At 39.5% G+C, this 23,425-nt stretch overlaps 1 protein-coding gene across 18 annotated transcripts in view; it reads right to left on the reverse strand.

Moving 5' to 3' along the window:
- Dlgap1 (DLG associated protein 1) overlaps positions 1 to 23,425 on the reverse strand; it is an 882,629-nt gene that overhangs the window by 230,345 nt on the left and 628,859 nt on the right. For all 18 annotated transcript variants that reach the window (XM_070029510.1, XM_070029508.1, XM_070029507.1 and 15 more), the window contains one exon: positions 14,185 to 14,399. In XM_070029510.1, coding sequence (XP_069885611.1) covers positions 14,185 to 14,399 — 215 coding nt within the window. The remainder of the gene's footprint in view (positions 1 to 14,184; positions 14,400 to 23,425) is intronic.

Consider the following 23,425-nt stretch of genomic DNA (forward strand, 5'->3'; position numbering starts at 1 on the left):
TTTTTCTGACAAAACAATTCTGAATAAAACTATTACTAAGATAACCGTATGTGTCCCCTCTCCACACCAGGTTCATTGTTGGAAAGTGAATCCTCAAAGTCATATGTTCATGGTTTCTAGAGGTGGAGCCTGTGGGAGACAAGGAAGATGAGTAAAGGTAGAAGGACAGGGCTCCAGGAAGGCATTAGTGGCTTTATAAAAGAGGCATGAAGGGGCTGGGAAGGTGGCTCAGTGGTAGAGTGCTTGCCTCGCATGCATGAGGCCCTGGGTTCGATTCCTTGGCACCACATAAGCAGAAAAAAAAAGCTGGAAGAGCCACTGTGGCTCAAGTGGTAGAGCACTACCCTTGAGCTGAAGAGCTGAGGGACAGCGCCCAGGCCCAGAGTTCAGCTCCCATGACCAACCAAAAAAAAAAAAAATACTGGTACTGTGCTTTTGGACTTCTTGGCTTACAAAACTGTGAGCCAAATTACCCAGGATGTAGTTCAGGTCTTGCAGCAGAAACTGGATTAAGACAACTCTTAATTTTGATACTGCTAGTCTGTGAAGTTCCTTCCCTTTCTGTAGTATTGTCTTTAGCGTGTGTGTGTGTGTGTGTGTGTGTGTGTGTGTGTGTGTGTGTGTGTGTGTGTGTGTGTGTGTGTGTGTGTGTGTGTGTGTGTGTAAAAATCTGAAAAACCAGACTTTAGGAATGTTTATCAGGGATAAACTAAGAGATAACTATTGACTTAAATATTAAATGTTTCCTGCCTGAACAAATAAGTGAGTGATTACATTCTGTACTTCTATGAAGAGTGTTTTCTTTACCTGGTTGCATCTTAACAGGAAATGTAGATAATGAGTTGAAGGAATGACAGCCCGCAGAAGAATTTGAAGGCTCTTTGCAAACAAAATCTTTGATTAGTACTACAGAGGGGGAATGGGTTATCTTCACTTCCAGAACTAGAATCCTTGTTCTCCATACTCCCTGCTGTCCTTCAGCCTTGCATATAATATAGTGCCTAATATCTAGCTGTCAAGAGCAAAAAGCTAGTGTGCAGTCACATGAAGAAGGCTCAGATTATACACTTGAGCCACAGAACAGGCACAGGTCTAGCATTTGTTATGGCATTCCTCTTATTACACTGAACCCAGTGCCTCTGAGTCTAAGTGTGTCAGTATCCTCTGCCAGCCAGTGCCTGCTAAAGCTCTGATGCTTTTTTTGTGGTAGTCCTGGGGCTTGCACTCTGGTCCTAGGCACTGTGCCTGGGCTCCTTTTGCTCAAGCCACAGCACCACTTCCAGCTTTGTCTGTGATTATTGGAAATAATCAAGCCCAAACTGAGACTTTCTCAAAGTATTTCATGTTTCAGCTTCATGTCTGCTATACTTCCAGGTTAGATCTGACCTCACAGAGTCCCCAATACACCTTTCCTTCTTCATTCTCACTATCTGCTTCAAAGGAAGTTGTTTCTAATTACAATTTCTTATTATTACCCTGCTAGTTTTCCTTCTCCCTTTCTATTGTAGCTTTAGTAAGCTCTTCTTTCTACCCAATTTCCCATCTTGTCTGCTTTCAACACTGGGATACAATGCTTAGCTCTTACATTTATTTAGCTTCGAGGTAATCTTAGGTAAGTTATTTAGTCTACCAAAGACTCAGATTCCTCATCTTTCAAATGGACAAAATCACGTACATATGGTTGTGCTGGTCAAATGAAAATATATAGGTAAAGGCTTCAACTTAGGCATTATGTCTGACATTTAGAAACCTGTTAAAATGTGAACATGTTTCCTATATTTTAATCTTGGTTCTAGTTCTCTATAAAGTATCTAGACTTCATTCTTTCCCCCACCTTAAAGACAGAAAGTAGTTCCATCATGCCCCTATGTTTATGAGCACTGTAGGGACAGTGTCCTTCCAGAATTGGCTTTTCTTTTTTAAAATTATCTTTAAGTAGTTGTACAAAGGAGTTGCTGCCATTTAATGAGGCAGCTTATGAATGCAATGCATGATGATTAATGTTATCCCTTTCAATGTTCTTTTCTTTTTTAAAACGTATATTATTATCTTTAAGTAGCTGTACAAAGTAGTTACCGTTCAATAATTTATGAATTCAAGACATCTTGATCAGTGTCAATCTTTTTGTTATTCTCCCCGTTCCCTCCCAACCCAAGCCCTCCCCTCAATTGTCTTAATTGTATAGACTGTGAATTAAATATTATGACTTAGTTCTCTGTCCTTCCTCTCTTCATTTATTTCTTCCCTTCTCCTTAGTCCCTCCCTCTGGCTCTTCAAGTACCAGTTTCCTGATATTCATTTTGTTAGACCGTGAGTTAATTTTTTCTAAGGAATAACACCATTTTAATTCTGAAAACTGGGCTTTCAAGAAAGCAATTATATAGCAAGGGCATAGTCTATAATAACCACACAGATGAGCACCTTCTGAAGGCCGGCATTCATACCCCTATGAAAGACTAATGTTTTAAAGCAGGATGTCATGATTGGGGACTGGATATAATAGGTAATTTCTTGTCCTAGATTTTCTACTTCCATTAGGCTTAATACTAGCAGGGGTTTGAAAGGATTTAGCTTTTTGCCTACGAACAAGTAATGGTTTATCTATGAGATAGAATGAATTCCCCTGCTTTAACCTTTTTCTATTTCTTATTATTTTGGAAAGTGAGAGGGCAGTTGGAATGATCAAGGATAATAAAAGGTAGTATTATGGTCAGGGAAAGAAGAGAAATTTCTCTGAGTTTATATCACTGAGGATGTCAATTCATAATGTTCTAGTGTCTGATTGCATTATTCTGCCTTTTTTATGGCTGAATGAAGCATTTGTTATTATATGTTGCAAATTATATTGAGGAGAGAAATGGAAAAACACTTGAGGGAAATAGACAACAAAAGAAAATAGAGACTTTGCTGATCACTTAGGACAAAGATGGGATTTTGTATATTGCTGTGTTCTTAAATATGGCTCACATCTTTGGAAAGAAATAGCAATGCGCCCATCTCCACCACCCCTCCTGTTTTTCTGGGAAGAGAAGGAACATGAGGAGCCGTGGGTGGGTAGGAGGGGCGTGTGGAATGTGAAGAACAGGCAGAGGACACAGCGTGTCTGGAGAGAAAAATGAAACTTACACCAAGATAAACAAGAGACTCCAGTGAGGAAGGCTACAGTTCAGGGCTCCTGAAAGAGAATTAGCTTATTTTAAATCTGTAGAATTAAAGTTGAAGAACTTCAAAGGAAGTTGTTCTTCTCTACCTCTTCTCAAAGTATAGCCTTTACGGATACTATTTCCTTTTGTCTTTTTTATTTTATTATTTTGTGCCAGTCCTGGGGTTTGAATTCAAGACCTAGGCACTGTCCCTAAGCTTCTTTTTTGCTCAAGTCTAGTACTCTAGCACTTGAGCACTATAAAGAGTCTCATAGATTTTCCTGCTCAGGTTCGTTGTACTCCTCTCTTTGTCTTTAAACCATAAACTGAGTTTGTTCCTGTGCTTCATCCTTAACAATTTACTCATCAGTGCCATGAAATTCTTTAGAAAAACATTCGTGTAGATGAAAAACAGCATTCATGGAGATCATTGATCTATGAGTCCTGGAAATATTGAGCTTGGTCCTGAGTCCAATCTGTGCTCAGCAGGAAGGGTAATGGGATCGATCCATCAATGCTGGGATCTGCAAATACTGTCTACCATGGAACTGGGTCAGGGAGAGTCATGATCAGAGCCCCCAAGTGGTGCCATCCAGTAAACCCCATTTTTACTGGGGGTTAGATCCAGAGGTGTTAAACTAGTTGCCAAAAGCGCAGAGCTATTTAGTATTTTACCAACTTATCTAAAAATATGTTTAAGGCCTGGGGAAAGAAATGATGATGAAGAGGATTAACCATCCTGAAAATGAAAAACTGTCTGCCTTCAAGTTATTTAGGATTGAAAATCAAACCCTTCCCAAAGTTCTATGTTTATGCACTTCATAAAAATTGCAAAGAGCCTTGATTTCCCTTCATAAAAGCTAGGGGCCCTTTCCTCCAATTTCAGAGGCATTTCAAAGTCTATAATATTAAATACTACTTCTTTCAAGGGGAAATTTTTCTTAGTGCCTGGATGAGGAGATAAACAAGTCTTAGGAAAGTTTAAGGTGTTATTTGCCTTAGATTATGGATATTTGAATTTAGCTTTAGAATATTTTAAATGACAGTTCACTTGATGTCATTTTAAAAGTTCCTCCTATAATACATAGCATGAAAATTCAAGATGGGATTTAGGTATTGTTTTAACTAATCACAGTATCAGGCAGTAGTCTCACTTCAATAATAAATAGCATGTTTTAGAAAACTAGAGTAAAATATATAAGGTCTTCATCAGAGCTAAGCTGTGGGGAAATATTTTTTTTTTGGAGGTCCGGTCGTGGGGCCTGAACTCTGGGCCTGGGCACTGTCCCTCAGCTCTTCAGCTCAAGGCTAGCGCTCCACCACTTGAGCCACAGCGCCACTTCTGGCTTTTTCTTTCTGCTTATGTGGTGCTGAGGAATCGAACCCAGGGCCTCATGCATGCAAGGCAAGCGCTCTACCACTGAGCCACCTTCCCAGCCCCTGTGGGGAAATATTTTTAAGAAGGTATTTCTCCTCTAAACCTATTCCTTATTTATTTATAATTTATTATTAAACATTCAGAAACTCTTTTTGAAAATATTACTCTTCTGGGAGAAGTTATGTATGTCTCTTTAAATTAATTGTTAGCAAATAACTAAGGAAGAAGAAATGCTAGTAATGAAGTGACAAGACTCATTACTAGTGTTGAATAAGAAGAGAATGCCAGAACATTTTCCAGAGATCTGCTACTAAGTTTTGCAAGTACAATGATGGTCTTTATTGTCAGGTTGGTTGCTAACTTTTGAACATTTAGATGACTTTATGTTTTACATATTTGAAAACCTAATGTTAAGGAACTGGTGAAATCAACCCCATGAATAAATCCTCCATATACTGTTGGAAAGTAGAAAATAGAAAAGATAAAGGAAAAAAACAACAATAACGTAAGGACGTGTAGGAGAGCTTGCTCTCCACATTTTGGAGAGAAGACTGGAGATGCCAACCTCAAACAAAATGTTGTCCCAATCTCACTTGACTAATTTTAGTTGTCTTGGTTCATGGCTATGATTCATCCCTAAAGCTGTGAATTGCTGAGGAGGAAGGAGGAAAAAAATTGACTTAAATGTCAAAGAAGTAGGAATATAAATATAGTTTTCTTTTTTTAGGGGAACTAGGATTTTAGTTTATGGGTATCTTTTTTCTGATGAGGCACTGAATGCTTCAAACTTCTAGAAAAATAATGACTCTAGTCAAAACATCATTTAGGAATAGAAGATAGAATTGATTATGAGTCATGTCATGCCTGAAATTTTGCCTACTTTTTCCTTGTGTATCTCTTTAAATTCTGTTCAAGTAGAAATCATTAATAACCACATACAGTTACGTGTGACGGAAGCTTAGTATATAGATTGTAAAGAGAGATGGAACTCACAAACTAGATGAGAGAGGAATGAATGGCAGTAAGTGGAACCATAGAAAGTAATTTAGGGGAGTGACATGGTCACACAGAGAACAAAGAGACAGTTGGACTGTCAGGTGTTCTCTCACTAAGGAAGAAGAGAAAATAGGGATTGTTTGATGAAACTCTGTTCTGAGGGAGGAAAACTGTTTTTCAATTTACAACATGTTCCTTAGTATTGTGGTTTCCAGTTTGAATTTGCATAGGTTTGGAAGGAAGGGATAGCAGTCATTAACTCACACTCCATTTAATGAAATCGATGTCAGAAGTAGCCAGTCCCTTAGCACACCAGCCTAGCCACAATCCATGTATTCTCTGTCTTAGGCCTTCTGGGATATAATCGAAATATAAAAGGTCTGTAAAAATGTGGCCTAGAAAATTAGAGGGGGATGGTATTATGTTGATGGAACATGAGAAAGAAAGAGTTCCAAAGGCTTCTGAGTGGCTTCTCCATAGCCCCAGAGCCAGGAGGAAAGTAGCAACAAAGCATAATTGTGAATGTTGGGTTTTGATCTGTCCCTGTCCTCAGCCTTTCTCAGAGCACCTTACATCATCCTGAAAGCTCGAATCTTTTCTGTTTTCCTCATATCTGTGTGTTGCCATGAACAGTTACTGTGTCTCACCACACAAAACCCAAGGGTCATTCAGCTAATGAGGTCAGTGCATCCCATAATAACCCAATAAGATCCTCAGGAAGGGGCAGGGACATCGGCAGTTGCAGAGTCCTATGACTTAGTTTTTGTCTGAGGAATTAGAACCCGAATGACCTTTTTGGTCTTCACGTTTGCAGCTTCTAGAAGATGTTAATTGGCAGTATGGCTGTGTCCGAGTGATATTTTAAGGTCCAAAGAATATATTTTTCAATAGCATCTTTGATTATTCATATATGATTATTTATATTTATTCTTATTTCATATCCTTGGCCTACTAGAGGTTTTTGTATCTATGTAACAAAACTAGTTATTTTCTAGCTGAAGCATTTTTAATTTTCTCAGCCTTTGCTAGGAATACAAAGGGCAATGAAGACCTGTTTGAATCTTTTATTTCCATAATCAAGTCTTACCATGTATGAAAGTTTTATAAGTTGAATTGTGTTCTCTAAGTAGATACATTGACATTCTAACTCCCAATGTCTGTGAGTGCGATCTTACGTGCAGTATTTGGAAACAGGGTCTGTGCAGAAACAGAAGGGACAACAGGAATTGGAAGAAATGCTCCTTTCTGTGGGTTGTTACCAATATGTTGGTGTTAACTTTTGATTAAGATGAGGAAAAGGGAGGGAGAATGCAGTTATAATATTCCATGCACATTCTATGAAACTAGGAAAGTTGAAGGGGGGGTGTTGAGTTTGGAGGGATAGGGGACAATGATGAAAAGGGTGATATTGATACAAGATGCATTATTCTTTTTTTTTTTTAAAGATGAAACAGACACTATGAAAACTGATCTTGGCACCATAAAAGTTTCGATTTCCACAGTGGAATCTATAGGTAACACAGTACATGAAATAGAAAATAGAACTGCAGAAGTCAAGGATAAAACAGAGGAACTAGAACAAAGAGTCAAACTATAGAAAAAACACTCAGAACCTACCAAAGAGAAGTCTAGGAACTGTCATACTCAGCTAAGAGATCAATCTACATATAATTGGGATTGACAAGGGGGAAGAATTTAATAGTAAAGGCATTGAAAATCTATTCAATAAAATAATAGCTGAGTACTTCTGCATTCTTAAGAGAAAAAATTTCACCTGCTTAACAGAAGCATACAGATTGGATCCAAGAAGAAACACTTCTAGACGCATCATTGTAAAAACATTAGACGTGAGAACAAGGAACTGATTTTAAATGCCACAGAATCTTTAAAGAAGGAGCTATATGGCAATGTAAAGAAAATCAAAATCACTGCAGACCTCTTCACACAAACCCGTAACACAAGGAGAGGCTGGAATGCTATAATCCATGCACTGAAGATCCACAACTGCCAGTTCAGAATGATCTACTCAGCAAAGTTATCATTTACATTTGATGGTGAAACCAAAACTTTCCATGAAAAACAAAAATTAGAGGAATTCATGATCACTAAGCCTGCATTACAAAGAATTCTAAAGGGAGAAATACAATCTGAAGAAAACAATAAAATTCAAAGAAACACATCTGACAAAAATCACTAGAAGATCAATTTAGTAAACACAGGAAGAGGAAAAAACAAGGTACAGGAAATCAAGAAAATGGCAGGAAATGTGATACTTTTCTCTATAATAATCATAAACATCAATGGACTCAATTTTCCAATCAAAAGAAGAATAGCAGATTGGATCAAAAAACAAGATCCAGCCAATGTTTGCATTCTGATTTTGGGTTTCCACTAATTATGATATATGTCTTTTTAATATATTACCTGTATGTCACATTGATTGAATAAATAAAATACCTTAATCTCTGATCTTAGATAAAAGAATTCAGATACAGACATTAGCACAGGATAACATACCTTTAAATATAAAGAACCGTCGAGGATGTCATAAAGGCTGGTAAACTAACTTACAATAGAAAACAGTCCAATTGAAGAAGAAGAAAGAGGAGGAAGTGGAGGAGGAGAAGGAGAAGGAGAAGAAGAAGAAGAAGAAGGAGAAGGAGAAGGAGAAGGAGAAGCAGAAGGAGAAGGAGAAGGAGAAGCAGAAGCAGAAGCAGAAGCAGAAGCAGAAGCAGAAGCAGAAGCAGAAGCAGAAGAAGAAGAAGAAGAAGAAGAAGAAGAAGAAGAAGAAGAAGAAGAAGAAGAAGAAGAAGAAGAAGAAGAAGAAGAAAGAAGAAGAAGAAGACGAAACAGCCTCAAATATAGTCTTTCTTTCCTCCATCCCCTTCCCCCACACAAAATAAAAAGAATGACATAAGCATAAATGAAATAAATCCATGTTGGCACCACAGAAAAGCAATCATAAATTTACTTCAGAAAATAAAAAGTCAAAGTTTTAATCCAGTAATCTGTTAGTCAATAAATTCCAGGAATGCTCAGGGAAACAGATCCAAAATACATTTAATAAAATACAAGGTACTCTACAAAGCAAGACAAAAAAAGATGCATTATACTTATAAAATGACACGTTGAATGGCAACTCCTTTGTACAATGATTTAAAGATAATAAAACAGAATTTTAAAAAGAAAAAACAAAAATGATATGGGAGAGTGAATATGACCTAAGTACTCATATGGATATAAAATAGAATAATTGCATTTATTAAAGTGTTTGAAAAAGTAGGGAGAGAAGATAAACAAGAAGAAAAGGGGGTAAATTTGATCAAAGTGTATTTTCTGCATGTGTAGAACTAACAGACAATCCTTTGTTCTATTAATATACACGAATAAAAACACTTCAGAATGGTTACATATATGGTCCCTCAAAAGAAGTTCACATGAAGAATCACTCTCCTTGCCCAGTTATTTCAAAGATAATAAGCTTTACTATTTAAATACATTCCTGACATGGAAAGTATGCTATTTTTCAGTGTTCTTGATGCACAGCATGATTTCTATCTGTAACTTATAACCTTACTACTTTCATCTTTTCTGCTTTTCATATTTCTGTCTTTGAATATTTCATTTTGTAATATAATGTAAATGTCTACACAGTAATATGTATTTGTTGTCAAAAATTTTGGGTTTTGAGTTTTGCTTTGTATTTTGTTTGGTGTTGCCTATTTTTCCTAGCACTGACCGTGTGGTTCTAAAATATTGTGCAAAATAATGTCATTTTATTGTTGGAATTCTAAAAGAGTGTACGGCCAATATCCATTTTTGTGCACTTTAAAACCTATATGCATAGTATGTGCATACCTACAGGTGTGTATATCTGTGTCTGTGTAAACTTGTTCAAGGTAATCTGGCACTTTAATCAAGTTATTTGTCTTAGCAAAATATAAGTTTTGTGAGGACTTAGTTTTTTTCTAATTTCAACCCTCTCCACTATTGAAGGTTTCTTTTTATCATCAAGAAAAAAAGGTTAATCTTTCTGTGTTAATTTAATTTGGTCTCAGAGTAAGTTAGCATGTGTACTTTGGCCTAAAATGGAACTTTAAATTTCAATACTATTTTGCAATTAGATGCATTATGTACAAAAATACCCAAAATGGTCTGAGATTCCTCAAATTTGTTCAGTTTGGACTCATAGTTCAGTGCAGGACAATTTACATGTAATGCTCTTGTTTTCCCTATTTTAAAACCAAATGGGAAATATTGCCTTGCAAAAATGTGTCTAAGGTTATTGCCTTACATTAAGAAAAACTGCCATCTGAGTTCAAAAGTTTTCTAAGAGTTAATTCATAATGTGACTAAAAAATCAATAAGGAGGTAAGGAAATATAAAGGAAGAGAAATATTAGTGAGGAAAGTCTTGGAAAAGGGAATTAGAGGAAGCAAAAATGGTTTCCTTTGGATGAGAAAGGATTTAGGAAGTAAGAATTGTCTTAGGGGGCTGGGAAGGTGGATCAGTGGTAGAGCGCTTGCCTTGCATGCCTGAGGCCCTGGGTTCGATTCCTCAGCACCACATAAGCAAAAAAAAAAAAAAAAAAAAAAAAAAAGCTGGAAGTGGCGCTGTGGCTTAAGTAGTAGAGCACTAGCCTTGAGCTGAAGAGCTGAGGGACAGCACCCAGGCCCAGAGTTCAGGCCCATGACTGGACCCCCCCACCAAAAAAAAAAAAAAAAAAAGAGAATTGTCTTAAATGTTTGTTGCAAAATGGAAAAAGGTAGAAATTAAGACAAACCCCAGAAAGTTCCAGTAGGTAGCAGATGGTATGAGTATGTCTTGAATTTTTTTTTTTTTGCCAGTCCTGGGGCTTGAACTCTGGGCTTGGGTGCTGTCCCTGCACTCTTCAGCTCAAGGCGAGTGCTCTACCGCTGAGCCACAATGCCACTTCCAGTATTCTAGTGGTTTATTGGAGATAAGAGTCTCACAGACTTTCCTGCCTCGGCTGGCTTTGAACTGTGATTCTCAGATCTCAGCCTCCTGAGTAGCTAGAATTACAGGTGTGAGCCACCAGTGCTCAGCTGTCTTAAGTTTTTATAAGATAAAGCTTATTATGAAATATTAGTAAAATTGGCATGTAATGAACTGTGATTTAAATAAGGTCAAGATTAATATATTGATGTAAAATCAGCATCTTATTCTTTATGTCCATCTCTGAAAGTAATTGTGCATTATTAAATTAGTCAAGTTTTTAATATGTGTTTTCCAGGTATGTAAGTCACCTTGGATACAGAGCTGACAATGGTTTTAATCTTAAGTTGTATCCTAAAGTGCTATGTTCAGTTAATCAGTTGCTGTTTGAAAATCACATCTACTGAGTTCGGTCATTTACAGAGTGCAGATTTCACCTGCAGTATTTAGCCTGACCCACAGGAAAATAGCTCTGGCAAATATTTGTTGGTCAATTCTTGACAAGGTGCAGGTGAGTTCTATTTATTATTTCTATTGGTCTCCTTGTTGCTTTAACTGGAAATAAAAAGAGGTTTTGTGACAAAGACTCATTTAATCTGAGGATTGCAGTTCAAGGCCAGCCCAGACAGAAAACTCCCTCTGAGACTCCATCTCTCAACTAACTAGCAAAGAGCCAGGCTGGAAGCACGGTTCAAGAGACTCTTATCTCTAACTAAGCAGCCAAATGCTGGAAGTGGTGCTGTGGCTCAAAGTGGTAGAGTGCTAGCCCTGTGCAGAAACGCTCTGGGACAGTGTCCAGGCCTTGAGTTCCAACCCCATGTCTGACAAAAGAGATGGAAACTGTGATGTCATCCCAGAAATGAGCACCTAGGCCCCCAGGACCAGGCCAGTTACGACAACAAAGAATCATGGAGAGGAGTAAGACAAGATGATGACTCCTCCCGTTACTTATGCCTGCCCTTTCAAAATTAACCAGAGCCAGGAGATCAAGAAAAATAGTTAATAATCATGCCTATCTAATGTCCATAGCTGTCTATTTTGTAACTGGACAGGAATTTACATTTTTGCTTTTGTTACCTATTTGTATTTATAGTAAGTCTTAGATTCAGGACAGTTACCCTGGGCAGCCTCTTTGGTGCCATCCATCTCTATATTCTAGACATCTACCAAAGCCTCCTGTACAGCCCCCAACTAGCCAAGTTATCCATTTTTTACATTAATTTTTAAAATTTTATTGTAAAGATGCTATACAGAGGGGTTACAGTAACGTGAATAAGGTAATGAGTACATTTCTTGTTGAGCATTGTTAACCCCTCCTCCAATTTTTAATTTTCTACCCTGAACCCTTCCTTTTGCCACTTGTGTGCTCTCTAATATTTATTCTTATTGCTCAGTGCCTGCCTTGTAAGATTTTGTTCACATTTCATCTGAAGACCCACATGGGTGTTCACCAAGGAACAGTCATTGCTGCTTTCTCCCCAGTCAAATCAGACATCTCAGCCTTCTACCCAGGTAGCAGTAAGTAGACATAGAGAGTCTTCATCCCTTTCATAATTATCAAAAAGGCCTGGAATGTTAGGTGTGTCCTAGTCTCTGTGCGAATCTGCACATTGATTCCCCCTCCCTGTTTTCCATGCAGGAAGTCTCTGCCCAGTACCTGTGTTATCTAGGTAACTGGCACACTTGGAGGTCATTACCTCTCCCTTCTCTGAGGTCACATCCTGGATCGCCTCATTGGGACTGAGGGAGGTTCCTAGGCTCTGGGGTCACATCAGCATCCAGTGTAGCCACACCCTCTCCCATGTTTGTCCCTTCTGCCACTGTGCCTCTCCAACCTGCACTTGGGGCGGGGTTAGGAATAAATTACTCTTTCTTGCCTGAAGACCATGTGGTAAACTCTTTCCCTTAACCTAATTAAAATCTAACAACATGTATTTCCATCATTTGTGGAATCAGGCTGAGCATTGGTGGCTGATGCTTATAATCCTACCTACTCAGGAGTTAGTGAACAGAAGGATTGCTGTCCCAGTCCAACTTGATCAAAATGTTCACAAGACTCCCAACTCAATCAACAGCTGTATGCGATAGTGTGCTCCTGTCATCTCAGCTATAGTAGAAAGTATACTAGGAAGACTGTAGTCCAGACTGGCCCAGGCAAATCTGAGATCTAATCCCAACAACAACTAGAGCAAATGAGAGCCGGAGGTGTGACTCAAGCATAGAGCATTTGTCTAGCAAGCACAAAGCCCTAAGTTCAAATCCCAGTACTGCCAAAAATAAAAAGTAAAAGTAAAAAAAAAAAAGAATCAAAGGCACTTTTTTTTTTTCTTTTTGTTGGACGTGGGGCTTGAACTCTAGGCCTGGATGCTGTCCCTCATCTCTTCAGCTCAAGGCAAGTGTTCTACCGCTTGGGCCACAGCACCACTTCTGGTTTTCTGGTGGTTTATTGGAGATAAGAGTATTATGGACTTTCCTGCTGGGGCTGGCTTTGAACCTCGATCCTCAGATCTCAGCCTCCTGATTAGCTTGGATTATAGCTGTGTGCCACTGGCACCCAGCAAATGTGTTCTTTTTGTTGTTGTTGTTGTTGTTGGTTGTGGAGCTTGAACTTTGGGCCTGGGCTCTGTCCCTGACCTCTTCAGCTCAAGGCAAGTACACTAGCACTTGAGCCAAAGCATCAAAAGCACTTTATAAATAATAATTGTAATATATATATGTATATATATTTCAGGTCCAAGGCTCTGATTTACTCTCTATAAATAATATTTAAGTGAGGCCTTGTTTAAGATAATGAGCTTTGGTCATTTCCTTTGCAATGTTTCTCTGTTCACAAACAGCCCAAATGAAGGTAAATACTGAAAGAATCCTATACATCCATCCCAGGGGACCACACGGAGGCAGGCAAGAACAGGAGGAAAGATTATTACAAGGTTTATTAGAGGAGCCATATTTACCCTGGAGAGAGAGCACATGGTGACTTGCGCTATCTAGGTAGCACGGGGTCTCAGGGTTGGAAGTGAGGTAGAGGAGAGTTCCGGTGGGTCTGGGTGGAAAGAGGGAGGGGCCAACTGTATGGCGAGAACTCCAGGGCAGGGAGGAGTTCAGGCCTGGGTGGAGCTGAGGACCAAAGCTGAGCACAATGCTTCCAAGTGCTACTTATAAATTCATTTTGCTAAACAAACAACTCTTCCCACTTTTAATATCTCACCAAGTAATACACATGGAGCCCTCAGATTTAAACATATAGGTCGAGAACATTCACCTGTCACTCAATTTCCAAACAGGATCACATTCTATAAATGGCTTTAAGATAATCATACTATTATGTTACTCAATTATCCATACATTCCAATAGTTTCTCAGAGAATATTTCTTCTGCATCTTAACTGGCTAAACAAATGTTACAAAGTTGGGATACAGGGATCTTCTCATTGACCTGAATTCTCTTTATTTTCAGAAATCATTCTATATTGTTTCAACCTTGCTTCCTGGGATCAAGGGGGTTCAGCTCAGGGTCAGTGCAGAGTCGAACTATGAGCCCTCATCTACACAGGTCCACTTCAATGTCAAAATCAATAAGAGCACTGGAACTCAGATGCTGCTCCATCTGTGGTCTGTGTCCAGCCTAAGTCTCTTGAGGAGTCACCTGGTCTGACAATGAATGATAACTCAGGAGCTGAGTAGGAGAAGCACGGTGTTTGGACTACTTACTTGAGTGTGGTGAGCTCTGTGAGGGACGGCTGAGTAGCCTTGAGATAACTTTCTCTTCGTGCAGCCACTTTAGGAGAAGGCTTGGGACTTGTGTCTGAGTCCCCACTGTCTTCATCCCCCATGGCCTTGATGTAGCTACCACTTCGCATCCTTCGGCATGGAATCTCATCATCTTTCCCTCGAGGTGTGTATCCTGACCATTCATCTTGAGGAACCTGGTCAGAGAGAAAACAAGTCATTCCTTGTTTGTGAAATCCTACATCTCTCTCCTGGCCTTTTTTTGTTTTGTTTTGCTGTTTGTTTTGGGTGTAACTAATAGAGATCATTATCTAAAACTTTAGATGTTAACCTTTCATTGATAGGGCTTAACTGTAATGGGTTTGAAAATATACTGAAGACATGCAAATCCTTGACACAACACATTTAAAAAAAGCATCCTAGGCATTAAGGGACATGAGAATCATTGGCTCTGATTCATTTCCTACTTCTCCATTTTCTCACACTGGTAATAGCTGAGTCAGGCATAGATAGCCATGGGAGAAGATAGCAGATTTCTTTGAGCTGTTCTCGATCATTATTTAAGATTCAGAATTTTTCTGATTTATCTATACCTTTCCTGATCTTTTTTGTCTCTACTGTCTCAGAGTCAGCCTCTTTGTTTCTGAAGCCAGGGCTCTACTCGATACCAGATGCTTTTGCTGATTAATCCCCTATTCTTTCTGTATTCTCTTTAATATGTATTCAGTATCATAGACATGCTTAAAACATTCTGAAGGTTTCAATATGTCTTCCTGAAAGGTGGTGTAGTTTTGTTTATTTAGTGCCAGTCCTGGGGCTTGAACATAAGGCCCTGGAGTTGTCCCTGAGCTTTTGTGCTCAAGGCTAGCACTTGAGCAACAGCTCCACTTCTGGTTTTTGGGTGGTTAACTGGAGATGAGGGTTTCCTAGATTTTCCTGCCACGGCCTGCTTTTGAACCACAGTCCTCAGATCTCAGCCTCTTGAGTAGCTAGGGTGTGAGCCACCAGTGCCTGGCTGGTTGTAGTTTTAAAATCTTCATGTTTTCTGGCTCCTATATATGTGTACACACACATACATACACATGTGCGCACACACACATATACACGTACAAGCATGCATCCCTTGCACACACTGACAGAAAACACACTTCTGAGAGCAACTCCCCTGTTCAAATTCTGATTGGTCTGCTGACCCAGTGTAGCTATCGATCCAAATCATTTTCTCCCTCTGGGTCTGCTGGATCCTACTCTAAGTCCCTAATTATGGGGACAGCACAAGTAGGAGCTATCAGAGCATGGGCGTTCCTTCTTTTCACAGTCATGTCTTTCAAGTTGAGCCTGGCATTACATCATGCTTTTGAAAGTGCTGACATTCTCATCAATTATGACATTCTTATGATATTCTCTTCAATTCCCTTTAAATTTTCCTCTCCAGCATGAATTCAACCTTACACTCATATGATCTCACTTTGCTTCTATTTGGTGAAAGGAATGCATAATGACCACCCTGTTCATCTGTCAAGAAGTAACAAGGGCCTATAATGCTTGTAACCCGGCACAGTTTAATTAAAAGAGAGAGAGAAGCCTGGTAAGAGGGGCAGGCAGTGACAAGGTTGATTCTTGCCCTTAACATGCCTGGAACAGAGATAAGAAGACAAAGGATGAATAAATTTGGGAATTCACATGCTAGCAAGTTGAAAAGATAGTGCCACAAATGAAATAAGAATTGAAGGGAAACAGAAACAGGAGTTAGCAGTAATGGCAATGGAGAAGAATATTCCAGAAGGGATCTTGGAGCTGGACAGAAGAGAAAATTATATTTAATATTCTGATACTAATTATTTATTGGTTATCTATTATGTTCATACAATGTTTCGTGTGTGTGTGTGTGTGTGTGTGTGTGTGTGTGTGTGTATGTGTGTGTGTATTTGTGTCCTGGGTCATGAACTAAGGGCTTCTGAACTGTCCCCGAGTTTTTTTAAGCTCAAGAATAGCGTTCAACCACTTGAGCCACAGCTCCACTCTGAGACGTTTTTCTTTCTTTTTAAGATACTAAGAGCCTCGCGGATTTTCCTGATTGGCTGGCTGGCTGGCTTTGAATTACAATCCTCCGATCTCAGCCTCTTGAATAGCCAGGATTACAGGGGTGAGTCACTGGTGCTGCCTAGTGTTTTATTCTTAGCAATTAAGTATGGTAAGAAATTTACTTATGGGGAATTATTTAATCAATACAGCAAACATGAGCTTTTTTTGGCATCAATCAGAGAGCTGAAGTAATTTGCCGATCTATATAGTGTATGAATCTGACATGTAAAGAAGAAAATTGTCCACAATGATTCAGATCACATTAGGCAGAAAGTTCTAAATTGCATGAAGTGAGAATAGATGTTCCACTATAAAAATCATTCTCCTTTCCCCCTTAAATTTCTATGTAATTTGTAGGTTTATACTTAGAAGCATCAGAGATGTTACTATCCATGGACTTCAAAGCAGCAGTTTGTTGGTTCTTATTTTGAAAGGTACTTGACAGAACTACAGTATGCACAGGTCTATTTAACTTAACAAATTCTCACATTGTGTTTCTTGTGTGCATGCACTGTTAGAAATGCTTTATAAAGCTACCAGCACAACTATGTTTATTGCAGCATTATTTACCATAGCTAAGACATGGAACCAACCCAGATGCCCCTCAGTAGATGAATGGATCAAGAAAATGTGGTATATATACACAATGGAATTCTATGCCTCCATCAGAAAGAATGACATTTCCCCATTTGTTAGGAAATGGAAAGGTTTGGAAAAAATTATATTAAGTGAAGTAAGCCAGGCCCAAAGAAGCATAGGTCCCATGGTTTCCCTTATTTGCAATATCTAGTATAGGTATGAGTCAAGCGGAAAAGGTCAGATAATGTGATGTTAGGAAAATGAACCCTTAAATATGTATTTTAATGTTTTCGTTTCTTTCATGCATGTGTTTCTAACGCATTTATAAGATTATTTCTTTGTTGCTTTGTATGTCCCTCCCCCACAGTGTAACCCCCGCTTTCACTATATTTGATGTCAGTATAACATGTGGAGGAGATGGGGACAAACAAGTCGTTTAAGGATTCAGGTGGACCTGTTGCAACAATGAGAAGTACAAAATGTCATGTCAAAACCAGCTTTACAATGTCGGTGTGGGGGGGGAGGGGGGTATAATTGGGTGGGGGGAGGGGGGTAAAATTGGGTGGGGGGAGGGGGGAGGCGGGGAAGGGAAGTGAAGGGTAAACAAAGGAGGAGGCTGCAATGCTTGGTAAGAAATGTATGCATTATCCTGCCCATGTAATTGTAGCCCCTCTGTACAGTATGTTCTCAAATAAAATAAAATACAATTAAAAAAAAAAGAAATGCTTTATAAACACTAATTTGTTGGATCCAAACAACTAACAGGTGGAATACCACCCTTTATAATAATAATTATATATAATATAATAATAATTGTTATGGTGACCATCATTTTCAAATGAGCAGACTCAGGTTATTGAACTCACCCTAAGTGACAGGCCTGAGGATCAGAGTTTCAATGAGGCAGATCCTGTGCCTTGCCCTGACCATGATTATCAATAACCTACTTCCCGGTGTGTCTTTCTCTCTCTCTGTTTCTGTCTCTCTGATAATAAAGTTTGGATTCAGAGAATCCTACTTACATAGCAAGTGCTTTACCACTTGAACCACACTCTCAGTCCTTTTGCTTTTAGTTAGTTTTCTGTTTTAAGAAAGGGTCTCCCACATTTTCCAAGGCTCTCCTCAAACCATGATCCTTCTATCTCTGTCTCCTAAGTGACAGGATTGCAGGAGTACACATCACACCTTGTTTGGTAGCCTTTTGTTCTAAGCTATGCTTTGTGAAACCTGAAGAACTGAACAAATATAGTCCCTGACATCTTCCTAATACATCGCATTAAATACATTTCTAATTTATTAATTGTAGGGTTTTCAAAAATCTATGTATTTATTTTTTTAGCTCACAAGCATCAAAATCGCCATAGCAACAGGACTTCTTAGGAAAGTATAAATGTTAATGACAGTTCAGTTTTCGTTTGGTTGGTAAGTGACTCACTGCATAGATATGATTATGTTTAGAACCTCATTATTGGCTTAGCAATTAGATGGTAACAATTAACTTGGTACAGGTAGGGTCTTGGATGATGCATCCAACACCTGCCCTTTCTCAGTACTGAAGTTTATAATATTGCTCAGGGAATATGTCAGAGACTAATGACGAACTGATTAGCTAATATTACTTACAGGGAAAATGCAGCAAATTTCTGTTTAGGTGCTTTTCAAGGGTGGCTTTTGGCAGGAACTTGAGTTTTTACTAGAAATGTCTATAGTTGTTGCTAAGGGAACCAGCAGAGAAGTATTTAATCTGTATTCCTTTCAATGAAGCCTCCTTTTCAAGAGATAGCAGCTAAGACTCCACGCTGACATGCCTTCCATTGGTGTGGAATATAAGTATCAACATATTACTCAACTATCTAACGGCAACATTCAATAAGCTTACAGGGAAATCAGTTCTGGGAAAAAGTGCAAGGATACAGACAATCAAGAACTTGGAGAAGTGAAATATCGGTGCTGCATTAGAGAGGCCAGTAAAATTGCTAGATTTGAGACAGTTTCTTTTTTTAGTATCTTAAAGTTTAAAGCCAAGGTTAGACAATGCCGAAGTGCAAGTTTTTAAGGCAAGCATACCATTTGTAAGGTGCCCAAAGAGTTCAATACTATGCCCTTTGGATCATGAGGGGGCTGATGCTATGGCCACCTAGTCAAAGGTTACAGTGTCTTTCCACTTCAGTTTCACCAAGGGAAATGATTTAGGGAAATCTAAAGAAAAGGTAAACTTGCAGCTTCCTGAGAAAGACTTCATTGCTATTGGTGATGGTGGCTTAAGAAATTGAAGTCTGGTAAGAAAGGAAGCCAGAATAGAAAGAAAAGAGCACAGGTGTTTGTAACACAAGGCTCATGGGATGCAGGTCTGAACCATTTTAGGAGGTGGCTGACCCAGTCACATGAAAGAAATAGTAACAAACCAGGTGCAGAGGTGCATGCTTATAATCCTAGCTAGTTGGGAGGTAGGACAATAGTGAGTTTGAAGCTTACCCCAGGCAAAATTAGTAGACACTTTACCTCAAAAAACAAATAAAAAAAAAAGGAGTGGGGTGTGGCTCAAAAGCTAGAGTTCTATCCTGAGTTTTATCTGGAATACAGAAAAAAAAGAGCCATCTGTGATATCTTAAGTTTTACAGTAGAAGTATTCATGTACTGCTTTGTTGAATGGTTGAATGGCAACTCCTCTGTACAACGACTTAAAGATAAAATTTAAAAAAAAACATAAAAAAGATGATTTATTTTGTAATACTTATATCTCAATACTAACAGTCCTTTTTACTTTAGTTTGTTTTCAGATAGGGTCTTAGGAAAATGGATCTTCCCATTTCTGCCTCACAAGTAGTTGGAATTATAGCTACAAATCCTGCCTCAGGAGCTCTATTGTTGATAAAATGAAGAACAGTAGGCATTATTTATTATAATCAGTCTCAACCTAAGTCGCAAGGTGTCATTTGGAAGATCAAAAAAAAACATACCTGTGACCAAAGACCTACAGTCACCCTTTAATTACCTGCAGCCTGCCTGCTTGCTTGCTTGCCTGCCTGTCTGCCTACCTGCCTTCCTCCCTTCCTCTTTCCCTTCCTTCTTTTATTTTTTCCTCTTTCTCTCTTTCTTTCTGTCTCTTTTGTGTGCTAGGGCGGGTGTTTGAACTCAGGGCTCTGTTCCTTAGCTCTTTCTTGGTGCCAGTCCTGGGGATTGAACTTGGGGCCTGGGCACTGTCCCTGAGCTTTTTTGATCAAGGCTAGCACTCTACCACTTGAGCCACAGCTCCACTTAAAGCTTTTTTGTTAGTTAATTGGAGAGAAGAGAATCATGAGCTTTCCTACCTGAGCTGGTGTCATACTTCTCAAATCTCAGCCTCCTGAGTAACTAGGATTACAGGCATGAGCTGCAGGTGCCCAGCCTGTCCCTTAGCTTTTTCACACAAGGCTAGTGATCTACCACATCTGGTTTTTTTCCTGGTTAACTTTTCTTCCCAAGCTGGCTTTAAACTTCCATACTCAGATCTCAGCCTCTTTAGTAGCTAAGATTACAGATGAGAGCCACAGCACTTGGTAAGGTTGTTTTCTTATAGCTGAAGTATTGTTAGACACTGAATGGTGGATCATTCAAATGAAGACTACATTCCATTTAGTCATAAAACAAGACAAAACAGAACACCTAATGGGGCATGCTTAACAGTCTCTCTCTTGCTTTTTGACAACCCCCCCAACCCCTTATTCAGTTTCTTCTGCAAGTACTTTTGATTATTTATCTGCTAGTAGTGAATAATTCAAATGTTGATATCATTTAGGGAACTTACATTCTAGGAAAGCTGGAAGAGTAGACAAACACGAAATAAACGAAGAAGTTAATTTCAGAAAGTATAAATGCTTTGAGGAAAATACATGAGATGATGGCTCCCTTGGTTTATTCCCCAGAGTTGATGCTCTGAGGAGGGAATGTCTCTGAGGAGATCTGATGACCAAAGCAGCCTGCCCAGGGAAGACCTACGGGTGGAGCTTCCAGCCAGAAGACTCAGCAAGAGCAAAAGTCTTTAGAGTAAGCTTGGTGTAATCAATGCCTATGAATGAAAATGTCAGTTTGACCAGAGGGCATTGAGCAGAAGGGAAGTTATATAAGGGGAGATTAAGAGATCAGGGCAGGCCTCATCTATTTTGTAAGTTCATGTCAAATTGTATCTCAAACTTGGGCTGGGTAGGTGGCTCAGTGGTTGAGTGCTTGCCTTGCATGCATGAGGCTCTGGGTTCGATTCCTCAGCACCACATAAGCAGAAAAAGCCAGAAGTGATGCTGTGGCTCAGGTGGTAGAGCACTATCCTTGAGCTAAAGAGATGAGGGACAGCACTCAGGCCCAGAGTTCAGGCCCCACAAGTGACCAAAAAAATATTTTCTTTCAAACTTGGACTCAGTTACTTCAAAGTTCCTTCTAACTCTCCATCCTAAGCTTACTGTCTCCGTTATGAAATCTGTAGCATGTGCCATCTACATAAGGAGTCAGTAAACTATAGCTTGCAATCTAAATCTGGACCACTATCTGGTTTTTATAAATAAAGCTTTATTGATACATATCCGTGGTCTTTCATTGTCTATGGCTGGCTTTAACCTACAAGGGCAAAGCTGTGTGGTTGGGATAGAAATGGTCTGGCGTACAGAAAATACCTGCCAGCCCCTGCCTGATGCCCATGCTTATTTTGAGTACTTATCTGCATCACTACTAGTTCTCATCTGTAAGCTTACTGGAGACAGGAAAAGTTGAATTGCTGAAGCACTGGGTTCTACAATTCCACAAGCCAGTTTCACATTCATGCTGGACAACTTAGGTAATGACTGTCTCTTATTCCTGCATAGAACCACCTCCATAGAACCACCTGCAGACTAAATGAAGCAATGCCCACAGCTGTGTAGGGTGTGCTTGGTAAAGATGTGTTTTCTGGCAGTTCCACACTCTTCAGAGCACTTGGCTCCCGTATTGAGCCCACAGATAACTCCTTAATTATGGATCACCATAGCTCTTCACAAAGACGCTGATGACAGCTTTCAGTTTTCTTTGGTAATGTAAGGATGACAAAACTGAATTATTCTTAAGCAAAAATAGAAATGCCTAGTCCCGTCATGTCTCCCCGCCATGAATTACCCATCTTGTGGACCTTCCTCTTATTCTAGAGCACTGAGGGGAGAACCAGCCCCCTCAGGCCATCTTGGACAAGACCAGTTGTCTGGATTTCCCCAATACCAACCTCTGCTTCACAAAGCAGAAATCCTAGGGGAAAAAGAAACCCCTATGGGAATTATTCTTTTTTTGGGGGGAGGGTGTCCAGTCGTGGGGCCTGACCTCTGGGCCTGGGCGCTGTCCCTCAGCTCTTCAGCTCAAGGCTAGCGCTCTACCACTTGAGCCACAGAGCCACTTCCAGCTTTTTGTTCCTGCTTTATTCTGAACTTCATAGTGGCTCTGTTCTGTTCAGCTCAGAATCACTGAGCTGGGAAAGGCAGGATAGCAAAGGTCACAGGCAAGTTTCTCATTGTCTAACTATTTCTAGAGCCTCAGTGGTGTTAGAAACACAATAGGTTTCTGGGTAAATGTGGCACAAAATAAATGAATGAATGAGCTCCTAAACCAGCTTTGCTTTTAATCATCATGTGATCTTGGATAAATCACTTCACTTCTGTAATTTAGTTTTTCCCTCTGTAAAGTGGAATGCTAACATATCTATAATGGATAAAGATAAAATATGAATACAGTTTATAAACACTAAAACACAAAATTGTGAGCTTAAAGGTTGGAAATGCGTTATCTTTTATTTTTAATTTTCTTCCTCCCACAAGCTGGGGTTTGAACTTAGGTTCTTTTTTTTTTTTTTTTTTTTTTTTTTTGGGTCTGGTCGTGGTGCCTGAACTCTGGGCCTGGGTGCTGTCCCTCAGCTCTTCAGCTCAAGGCTAGCGCTCTACCACTTGAGCCACAGTGCCACTTCCGGCTTTTTTCTTTTTGCTTATGTGGTGCTGGGGAATTGAACCCAGGGCCTCATACATGCAAGGCAAGCGCTTTACCACTGAGCCACCTTCCCAGCCCCTGAACTTAGGTTCTTATGTTGGCCAAGCAGGTGCTCCATCAATTGAGCCTCAGTCTTTTTTGCTTTGCTATTTTTCAAATATGGTCTTGCGTTTATGCATCAGTCAGCCTGGACATAAACTATAAAAGTATCTTTTAATGTTCATTATAAAAGAGCTCTTCTATTTACATTTCCCATGTAGCTGGGATGATAGAACTAAATGACCACACCCATCTCTTATTGATTGAGATGGGGATCCCAAGAGCTTTTTGCCTAGGCTCACTCTGAACCACGATCCTCTCAATTTCCACCTTCTGAAGCTAGGGGCCACTATATACCCACTCTATGGAAATTGGATTACCTTTGTTTTTGTATGGTACTAGAGTTTTGAACTCAGGGCTTTGCATTTGCTAGACAAACACTTTACCAACTGAGACCTAACTCCAAAGCTGTTTATGTGCTGGTAATTTTTTTTGGGGTTCCGGTCGTGGGGCCTGAACTCCGGGCCTGGGTGCTGTCCCTCAG

Source organism: Dipodomys merriami, unplaced genomic scaffold, assembly GCF_024711535.1.
Source record: "Dipodomys merriami isolate MVZ:Mamm:240054 unplaced genomic scaffold, mDipMer1.0.p SCAF_2, whole genome shotgun sequence".
NCBI classification, from domain to species: Eukaryota; Metazoa; Chordata; class Mammalia; order Rodentia; family Heteromyidae; genus Dipodomys; species Dipodomys merriami.